At 41.9% G+C, this 11532-nt stretch overlaps 1 protein-coding gene across 1 annotated transcript; it reads right to left on the bottom strand.

Annotated features, from left to right (window-relative positions):
- Positions 1 to 2547: 2547 nt before the first annotated feature.
- LOC131242832 (chaperone protein dnaJ 8, chloroplastic) lies at positions 2548 to 6980 on the bottom strand. Its single transcript, XM_058241734.1, has 3 exons — positions 6745 to 6980; positions 6548 to 6625; positions 2548 to 2932 (listed from the first exon to the last, which is right to left on the bottom strand). The coding sequence occupies exons 1-3, from the start codon at positions 6934 to 6936 to the stop codon at positions 2804 to 2806; spliced, it is 399 nt and encodes a 132-aa protein (XP_058097717.1). The 5' UTR covers positions 6937 to 6980; the 3' UTR covers positions 2548 to 2803.
- Between the last annotated feature and the right edge of the window lie 4552 nt (positions 6981 to 11532).

Raw genomic sequence — 11532 nt, 5'->3', positions numbered from 1 at the left:
TCTTCTCATATAAAAATAGCTTGCAAGAGAGTGCACATGATCACTACGCATATGGCACGAATGGATAGAATTCGACCGGTACATTTACTAGGTCTAATAGGTGATGGACCATAGAACAAGAACACATTGTTTGGTGGGTGTGAATTAGAGTTGGGCACAAGACAAGTCATCTCAACAAGCTTGACTCACTCACTTAGACCCGACTCAGACCCACACAGAATGAGTGAGTCAAACTCAACTTGATTCGAAACAACCAATTTGAGTTTGGGTAATGTGTGTATAAACCTAAATCTAATGTAACCTATTTGCTGTACCTGACCCGGCTTCCCTCCCTCCCTCCTCCTCCTCCTCCTCCTCCTCCTCCTCCTCCTCATCACCCACCACTCTCCTCTCTCTCTCTCTCTCTCTCTCTCTCTCTCTTCCGCTCCTTCCCTCATCTCTCGCACCCGACACTCCTGATTTAACAACCAACAGCTTGGCAACTCGCCTGCTCGTCTTAACTGGGCAGCTCATCCCCACCTACTCGGCCCACCCACTTGGCGACGACTCTTGACAGCTATCCAGTTTTTCAAATCAATCAATTATCAAGTTAATTTTGTGTTTGGAAAGATTTTTGTTTCATGATTTTTATCTATTTTTGTGGAACACATCCTGTTGTGGTATTGTAATTTGGAAGTTCTATGAAATTAGAGTCAGATAAGGCTGAATGGACATTAAAATGAATTGGGTGCTTCTATTTAGTCTAGACTAAATTAGGTTGAGCCACATTCTAAACCCTAAATCCTAAACCTTAAACGGTAAACACTAACCATAAACATAAACTCTAAAGGTCAACGGGACAAAAAAGAGGTAACTGGATCGGACTCGGTCCGGGTTAGTCCAAGCGATGCCCATACTAGAATCTGGTCAGGCATGTTGGACTCAGTACCGACTCAGGTTGACTTCAGATCAAGTCTATTTCAAAACAATAACAAGTCGGGCCAAGTCAGCCCTAATTCGGTCCAACTTAATTCAATGCCCAACTCCAGTGTGAACCCTTTAATCCTAGGCATACAACTAGATAAAAGAGTGCACCGGGCAATGGCTCACATTTAGTATAAAACCAATCATTTGTTAGACGGCTAGGATAGTCGGATCAAATCAATTTTGGGTCATGACCCAATCAAGGGCAGATTTTGCATGATCCATGATCCAGATCATGATATTCATATGCTACGTGTACGGTACAAAATATGAATGCGTGTAATTTTCTATTTCCGTTTCTTCCGTCCCAAGCAATTAACCCCACCACTGCAACAGACAATATTAGACATACCACGCGTTTTATATCCGCTGACGTCTCTCATATATATGAGATCCAATCCGTACAAAAGGTGGGCCACATCGTAAAGATCGCCTGAGAGGAAAATGAGGAGAATTCATTCATCAGGCCGGATACACCGTTATAGCCAATGGTTGACTCAAACCTCAACGTCTGTTTGTACCTCACCCTTTCTCCATATGATCTTCAATGCATGGCCCAACTTTTTCACGGCTTGGATGTTCCACTGAAGTGACACATAAGCTAAAGATGCACACGTTTCCTAAATAAACATACAACGATGTGCATGATCATTTCGTGCAACTTCACTTGAAAATCTTGTTGAAATCAGAGTATTTACTTGATACTCCTCTCATCGTCGATAGATCATGACCCAAAATTCATAATAAATGGACAACCGTATATTTGATGGCCATCAAACGAGCGGTTATAATTTTACAATAGTCCATGGCCCAGATTCACCAAACATTATTCATCACTCACTGGTTAGAATCTTAGTCCGAGTATGGGGTAGTGGCCCATCTAAGTGGGGCACACCGTTGGGAAAGCTTACTAACCGACCACCATATGATACGGCCTCTGCACATTTTTTCAGCATGATCCATGCCGTTCAACTAGTGGGCCCTGAGGCGGATTAGTTGTAGGTTTTGCAAAAGCAGCTTCAATCAAACAATAACCATTCTAGGCAGAAAAATGTGCCCTTGGCTATCTTAGCCGTCCGTCATTAGCAAAAAAATGGATGGTCGAGATCCTTTAGGAAAAAAATCCGATAATGTATCTAAACCAGAATTCTCGTGCGTCCACCTCCGATTCGCCCGTTCATCTCAAGAATCTAATATTCAAAGTCATCCAATTAGCGGCCAACAAATGTGCGGTCCGGATCATTTACTACAAACGCCATCTGCTCATGAATCTAGACCGTCCATATTCTTGACACCACCATTAATCCTCGTTCCCCTCATGAATTTCTTTGATTTAATTATCCTAGCCATCTAATACACGGCCAAAGAAGTGGATGGCTCAGATTATTTACTAAAAAAGTACAGTTATGGACATGGACCATCCATCATTTGGCCCTACCTGCGATCACCGTCAAGAACGAATTTGATTCGATCATCTCAGCCATCCGATCAATGGCCAACAAAATGGATAGTCTAGGTATAACTCATGACAAAAATAATCTGATCATGGAAATGGACAGTTCATCATGCACACTGCACATCTAATTCCCCTTTCCCCTCCAAGATTCACTTTGATCCATTAAATAAAAAAGGAAAAAGATTCATTGATAGATCCAGACCATCCATCTCTCAGGCCCAGCTAATTTACGAGGTGGAGCACGCTTGGAACTTGACCATCCATCCCATGGGCCACACCTCTCTATTTTTTTTGTTACAACAAAATATTTACAAAATTACATACAAGAAACGGTAACCCACATACATGTACAAAGAAAAACAGAGGTGGGTTGAAGAAAATTTACTAAGATGGATTATAAACGGCTGGGATCCCACCTTCGAATCCCATCCATTCTTCCCATTCATCGAATTCGTCTTCGTAATACTCAGCTGCCCTTGATTCTTCTTCCTCCTCAAACTTCTCCATAAGGCTCTGCTCATTTAAAACAACCAAAGATAAGAAAGTGTTAATGGTCATAGATGAATTTGGATGGGCCACACCATCCTATCACCTGATGGGCCCTACTAATTACAACTAATGAATGATTCTAGATGTAGGAAGATCAGTTGGCATAAATATCAGGCATCATGGGTCAGACCATTTGAATCCATGAACATCAACAACCGGACTTGACATACAAGAGTGGCCACACGTTTGCATTGCTCTTGAATTCCTTCCACAAGAAAAAGAAAGATATTTGCGGGAGAATAACAATATCTAAAAACAGATTCCAGCCTTATAAAGTCATATCACATAGATTTTTTATATATAAAAAAATACAAAGAATCGGCTCTGGGTGTCTTTATAGAAGCACAGTCCAATATCAATTCCATCTTATCATCCAATTAGACTGTCCATAAGACAAGTCACGGCGCCATGACCCACCCAATAATGCACCAAACATGTTCATTGATGGGTTAGCTTGCATCATTAGATCAAAGACATTTTTAGCATATTATCTATCTAAGGTGAGGCCCATCAACTGGACGGTTAGGATTGTGCTTTGTTAGGTGGGTAGGTAGGCTTCATCGGCTGAGCTCCGGAGGAAGCTAATTGCCTTAGTGATCCTGACATGGCGACCTTGCCACAGCATCAGTAGGAACCGACCTTCCTTAATTGGATTTGATTGGGTCTCGTGTTGCTATCAAAAATAAATTTTAGGTAAACATAAAACATAATTGAAAGTTTGTAAATTTTGGGTCAATCAAATCCCTCCACGATAGGTCACCAGGGATGTCTTTGGCAGTAGAGTCACTGCACAATCATTGCATGTGTTGACGTCGGTGCTATGTAATCCTCACTATGATGTATATGCTTTATCCCTTCTATTCATTCATGATTTATTATATAGCATGGAGCAAGAAAAATGCGGCCAATCCAAATCTCCCTTGAACCCTAGAATAGGAAATAGTGGTCATTAAGTGTCTACTGTTGAAAATATTTTAGAGTCACAAAAATTTTGTATAAAGCTGATATTTGTGCAAATAAACATTGGCCACTAGAAATTTTCAAATGGTAGACACTCAATCACTACTATTTCTCATGGTGTGGTCCACCTGAGATTTGGATCTGCCTCATTTTTTGGCTCATTTTCTAAAATGAGGAAGAAAAATGGATGGACGGCTTGGATAAAACACATGCATCAGGGTATGGTCCACAGAGCTCCCTCCAGCAACGACTAGGACCGACCTGGTTACTGGAGGAGTTTCTACCTAATCCGAGTCGCGAGTGACGGGGCATAGAGCTGAACACAAGCAAAGTATATTCGGTAACTCGCTCGACTCGACTGGACTGGGAAATACTCGACTTAACTCAGCTCTAAATGAGTTTTAGTCGAACACGAGCTACTTTTGGTGCTCGAATTGAGTTCGAGCTGAGCACGAGATTAACCTGCTCGACTCAGCTTGACTCGAATAGTACTTGATATCGACTCCACTCAGCTTCCCTTTATCGGCTCGAATAGTACTGGAGAAGTCACTACCTAATCCAAGTCGCGACGGACGGGGCACTAGTCAATCCACTCCCGTTTATTGACAGGATTATTCCAGAGGATATACTGGCAACAAGGAACCTGCGTGCTACGCGACCCGATGCTTTGTACGGTATACACGAGATTTCAATTCAAGCAAGTGGACCCATGTTTTCAGTAATCCGGACCATCGATCTGTTTGATCCCAATGTGAATAGACAATCCTCTAAAAATATCCTACTTTTGAATCCTCTAACCACCGATCTTACTTCATTTCTCTTCTTAACCGCCCATTCATCGTTCAACCACGGTGGGACACAAGGAACCATGGGCCCCACTTGTCGGAACAGAAAACCAAGGCACACCTTACGGAGTCTCGTGTCGCTTATCCTGCGATTCCTGTTGCCCCTGTTTGTCAAGGATACCGATAAGAAGTGGGACCCCTTATCCTTTCCTGGATATTTATGTCCCGAGAAATGGATGGACAAAATCGACGAATCGAAATGATCTCATCCTCACCGAAGGCATAATGGCCCTCAGTCTTGAATCCATATAAGTGGGCCCATTTATTGGAATCAAAACCGTTGATCTGATGGTTCCCACTGTAGATGGAGAATACAGTCCAAAATCTCCCAGATTTGGAAATCATAAGCCTTTGATCGGTGGCCAGCGAATAGATGGTTTAGTAAAAAAAACAAGTCTACGACCGGCATTCACTGAAATAGATTCCGCGAAAAGATTAGATGGACACGATCTATCAATATAGGGATTTGGTGAGGCCTATCAAATCAACAGTATGGATTTACCAAATCACGGGCCCCACTTGCACAAACTCAATGACTGAGGACATGGACAAGGGAGCTACACAGGCTAATATTCGAGCGGACAACAGTTTCTTTATCAGGTGCGGTGCACTCAGTCGCAAAATCATCCATGATGTTGACCGTCCATCAGGTAGGTTCCGTCACGGACTGGTCATTGTTGAAGGTCTCATAGATAAGATATCAAAAAGGTAAATGTTCACCAATCGAACACGTAGTATCATCCAATCCATGTGTTTCATGTTAAGCGTAGCCAGGATAAAGATAAATCCACAAATTCATCCTGATCCGAAACTCAGATGATTCGCACCAAGTGATTAGAGGTCTCAACCGTGATTTTATATTTTTCTAGTGGTATGTTCATGAGACTTTGGGATCAAGCTGAGTTTTGTTATGTACAGTGATCATGAGGACTGTCAATTGATGGACGGAACGGATGTAACACAAACATCATGGTAGCCCAACAGAGTTCGGGTGTGGCATAGAACCCAGCGTACAATCCATTTATGTCGAAATTACGGACAACACTGCATCTTCGGCGTACAAAATCAACGGTCACGATTCCAAACTGATGGTAATGGTAGCGCCCCCACCCACCACGGAGGAGCGGAATTGTCTATAAATACCCCTTTTACGCAGCTGCGTAAAACTCCAGGCTCTGTGGGCCCCACCCAAATCCACTCCGCCCATCAGGTAGGAACCATTATTTGAACCGTACATACAAAATAAAATTTCAGCTAGTTAAAAAAAAAAAAATCCTTTGGGCCACACTAATGAGAACAATGTAAGGCCGTCCATCAATCTTATTTTTGTATCTTCACTTCATCCTGGTAAGTTACACCTGATTAACGGGTTGGATGAAAGATACACATAATCGTGACCCCAAACTTATACCTGTGGTTGGCATCCTATCCTCATTGTTCCATGTACTTTGGCCCACCTAAGTTGTGAATCTGGATGATTTTTGTCCCTAGGGCCCATCATGGAAGACAGAACCTGATGGACGGAGTAGATTTTAAATGTTTACGTATAAACTTGTGGACCCCACAAAGCTTGAGTGTTTTAGGTGAAACCACGTAAAACAGGTGCTGTGGAGGATCCCGACCCAGGCTACGTGCCCGCACACGTGTTACGTATTGGCACGTGCGCCTGCGTGTGGATGGGAAGGCCTCACACGAATTCAAAATCATTATAACCCCCAAAACATACATCCGTAAAAATTAGAAGAAAATAAATTCCAAATATATATATATTTACCTCGTAAGCAGATTTAATATCCTTAAAAATGTCGGGTTTATGGCGGCTATTCTCCTCTCTGATCACATCTGGGTGGTACTGAAATCAAAACCATTAAAAAAAAGAAAGAGGAAATGAGCTAAGATGCGCATTGGGTGTGTAATACGCACTCCCTTGTTTATTGAATCCTTCGTTATTTTCGTTGTTTGTTGTTTTACCTTCAAGGCTAAGCGCTTGTAAGCGTGTTTGACGTCACTCTTGGACGCCAAGGGCGTCAGACCTAGGACCCTGAACTCGTCGGAAACCGACAGGGATTTCGCCGTGAATCTTACACACCGACGAGATTCCGGGTTGACAGTGAGAAAACGGCCTCTCTGCATTCCACCCAATCGCCCCATCCCATTCCTCATCGCTGCTTTTTCTTCTCTCTCTTTTCCTCTCTCTCTCTCTCCCCCTTTGGTTGGTGGCCTCCCTTATTTAAAGGATGGAAAAAAGAGGTTAGCAATCTCACCTCCGACTTTCATAAAATTGCAGAACTGACCTTGACGCGCGGGATTCATTTGATACTCTGGCTGCCTACGACGCTTGATACGCAGGCACGTAGCAATGTTACACGTAGGGTATACGTAAACCCAAATTAAACTGACTAAATTGTGGACCCCACTATTTATTAGTTTCTATCTTAAAATGTAATTGGTCGAACAGTCTTAAACTCTGATACATGGACGCTTGTTTTTTTGAAATAAAACCATGGGATATTTTCTTTTTTAACCGTCCAACAAATATCTAGCAATCTCATAGCTAGAAGGCCATGTAGGAGTCACATTTTGTCCATTATACGTGTAGCTGCTACCCTTAATTTGGACGGTTTAGTTTGAATTATTTATATGCTACTAATTTCAAATTTCCTGCGTATCATCCATTACACTCTCCAGAGCATCAAAGTATTTTTCGAATCGTAAACTGACGTCCCGTGCCCTTCGGCTCAGGGATTTGTCCGGTGCGGCTTTGCTACGCCAGTAGTTGCGCGAGGCCGTGACGAAAGGACTGTGGGGTCCACATTGATGTATTCGTCGTATCCAATCCGTCCATAAGTTTATCTAGATTGTTTTACCACCTATTTCAAAAAATTAGCTATTTGAAAAACTCAATGGGGCCACACCACAGGAACTGGTGGAGATGGCGATGCAAAACATTGAATCCTTCTTGGGGATAGTTGATATTTGTATTTTATGTTTTTTCTCTCTGGAGTCACCTCTTGAACGGGTTAGATGACATATAAATATCACTGTGGCCCCAAAAAAGCTTCTATAGTAAGCATTGGATCCCCACTATTTCCCGTGGCATTGCCCAGTTGAGTTTTGCATCAAACTGATTTTTGGTCTTACCACCTTATATTAGATGGTGAAAGCGATGGACGGAGCTGATGATATAAAAACATCGCAGTGGGTCCCACATAGTATTTCATTTTTAAAGGTTCAGTACAACATGAGTAATTTCGCGTCAGATTTGCCTAGCCCGCTTTGATGAGGGCTGAAGTGGAGGGCTCCTATTAGTCCAGACCACGTGTAAGTTGGTCGAGTCCTGCTTTCAAACGGACGCGGATTTCCCGCGAAAGCCTTTCGCAGGAAGTTCCTGCACTGGGAACGCATGTGGGGCCCATCGTAATGATTGTCGGGAATCCACTCCGTCTATCCGTTTTTTGAGCTAATTTTAGGAAATTATACCAAAATTGGATGGATCCAAGACTCAAGTGGGCCGTACTAAAAGAAAAATTTTATTTAGCGAAATTCCTACCGTTGAAACCTCCCTGGGTTCGACAGTGATGTTTACATGCCATCCACACCGTTAATAACATCATTCCTACTGGGATGAACTGAAAACACAAATATTATCATGATTCAAAATTTCTGTGGCCCCACAAATATTTCAACTGTGGAAGTTTAATTATCACGTTTTCGGCGCACTTGAGCATTGGATACGATTCATCTTTGCCCTGATGTCCTAAAATGAACTCACAAAATGGATGGACGGTGAGGATTTCTCACAAACATCCCAGTGGGCCCCACATGCGTTCCCAGCGCAGGAACTTCCTGCGAAAGGCTTTCAAACGTGCTTGGCGGGTAGTGGAATCGGATAGGTGCGAAGCACCGCGTTCGTACATAGCGTGACCGTAGGCCCACCTTAATGCATGTGTTGTATATCCATGCCGTCTATCCATTTGGACAGTTCATTTTAGACCGCAAGTAAAGAATGAGAAATATTCAAATGTCAGATAGACGACACTACAGGAAAGAGTGGTGATTTACTACTAAAGACTTCTAATGGGCCACAAAAGTTTTAAATCAACATGATATTTGTGTTTTCCCTTTGTCCGGTCCGTGTGTCCTTCTGAACAGGTTGGATGGTAAATAAGAATTACAGTAAATCCTAAGAAGTTTTTAATGATGGGCATTCAATAACCACTGTTTACTATAGTGTGGTCCACTTAAAAATCTAATCAACATAAATAGACAGATAAATCACAGTGGGCCACCACATAAATGTGCCCATCCATGGGTAGGACGGAATCGGTATCCTACTAAACATACATCAAGGTGGCCCCACGGCTACAACCCTACCAAAATTGGGGTTAACATACGTGGCACGATTAACATACCTATATTCTGCTTTAAGTGGCAATCTCTATCAAATCTCCCTGGGTTTAGGTATTCGCCGAACTTCTGATTCCCGGCCTCAACGAATCCGGCTCGGATCTTGGAAGGTTAATCCTCCTGACGCGGATTGCGTCCGTCCGGGCTGGGATCTGTGGGGCCATCATGATATAAGTGTTTTATCCACACCATTTATTGCTTTTATCATATTATTTTAAGGTATAATTCAAAAAATTAAACAGGTTCGTGGATAAAATGGACCGTAACAAAGGAAGCTGCAGTGATAATGACTCCACCGTTGAAACCTTTCTAAGGGCCATTATGATGTTTTTTTTTTTAACCATCTAACTTATTCATAAGGTCATTTTGACATGGATGAAGTGAAAAAAACAAATACCGTATTGATCCGAAACTTCTCTAGCTCCTAAGAAGTTTTTAACAGTGTACGTTCAATCTCTTCTTTATGGTCCACTTAAGATATGTAGATATCTTATGTTTTGTGTCATATCTTAAAATGATATGAGAAAAACTGTGAATGGAGTGGATAAAACATATACATCACTTTGGGCCCCACAGAGCCCTACCCGGACGGATTGTTGTCCGGGTGGGGTAGGACGCAATCCGCGTCCTAATCCGTCAGGGGGGACCATGTTAGTGGTAAAATGCACGCTCCGTGGGGTGATTTTACTACCATTTAGATCTGTTAACAATACATCAACAATACACACGAGGCATGTATGTAACTTAATCTGGACCGTCCAAGTTCTGGTCTGCTGTGTCTGTTCATCATCCACAAAAATCACTGCCATTAGACAAACTTAGACATCTGATTTTACCCGTTGAATTTTGACCACTGAAGTGAGCCAGTAATCATTTTTATCAAGAGCGGATTAGGTGAGACCCCGGGCTCACCCAAGATGGTGTGGTCCTTAACGTGGGGTTAACGTGGGGCCCTCTTGATGTATGTATTATGTATCCACACCATCTATTTATGTTTATGTATCATTTTAAGACATTATACCGTAAATGAAGAAATCCAATTATCAAGTAGATCATGCCATAAAAAAACAGTGGTGACTGACAATTAATGGGCCACAAAAGTTTTAGATGATGCTGATATTTGTTTTTCTTCCTTTCATCCAAGCTTACCTGACCTTATCAACATAGCAGATGGTAAACAAACACCATATAAACATTAATATGCACCCTAAGAAATTTGTAATGATAGGACAGTCAATCATTATTATTTTTTATGATATGGTCCACCTGATAATTAAACTTGCTTCAATTTTAGATAATACCCTAAATTGATCTTTTAAAAAAAAGAAAAGAATGGACGGCTTAGATACATAATATATTCATCAAGGTGGGGTCTCACTTAATCCGCTCTCATCCTTGATAATCTAACTTCATGACCACAAAAGTTCAACACCCAGGATTGACTGTATCTTGGGCCATGATCCATTTTGAAAATGGCTTGTGATTTTGACAGCTTTGATTAATGGGAAACGGATTGGCTACTCCCACTGACGCCCCGTGGCTGATGGTCGGTGCTCTGTGGGCCCCTCCATGATGTATTTGTTTCATCCATTCTGTTCATCCATTTTTACAGATAATTTTATGGTTGAACCTAAAATGAGAGGAATATAAATCTCAGGTGGACCACACCACATGAAAACAATAGTGATTGGATATCCACCATTAAAATTCTCCTGAGGCCTCCTGTACTGTTTATTTGACATTCAATCTGTTGATCAGGTCATACAGGCCCAGATAAAGGAAAAAATACAAAAATCAGCTTGATCCAAAAATTTTATGTCCCCCCAAATGTTTTTAATGTTCGACGCTCATTCAACACTGTTTCCTGTAATGTGTTCCACTTGAGATTAGAATATACCTCACTTTTGGCCTCGTATGGTAAAATGATCTGTAAAAATAAATGGATGGCATGGATGAAACAAATACATCATGGTGGGCCCACAGAGCACCGTCCACCAGCCATTGGCTCGTGTCAGGGCAGTAGCCAATCCGTTTCCTGATTGATGTAATGGATGGCAGTCGTGGCGTGGCTTGCACGGTATTGAACTTGCACGGTAGAACATGCCATACAATTTTATAGATCGCAACCGTCCAAACAAAGGATTTCTGACCAGTAGTTTGTCAATCGTGCAGTAAAAGGAGATTTGATTGTGGTAATTTTCTAGTAAATTAATGTCTGGGTCACTAGGGTCCTCACTCATGTCTCCTCACTCACGAGAGTTTTAAGCTCATGGGTTTGATTACACATTGTGGTGAAAGACAGCTGTGGTGTGAGTGCGTGTGTTTTAAAAAAAATAAAAAATAAAAAATAAA

The sequence above is a fragment of the Magnolia sinica genome, chromosome 4 (assembly GCF_029962835.1).
Source record: "Magnolia sinica isolate HGM2019 chromosome 4, MsV1, whole genome shotgun sequence".
NCBI classification, from domain to species: Eukaryota; Viridiplantae; Streptophyta; class Magnoliopsida; order Magnoliales; family Magnoliaceae; genus Magnolia; species Magnolia sinica.
Note: the sequence above shows the minus strand (reverse complement) of the source record. Positions and strands in the feature narration are given on the sequence as shown.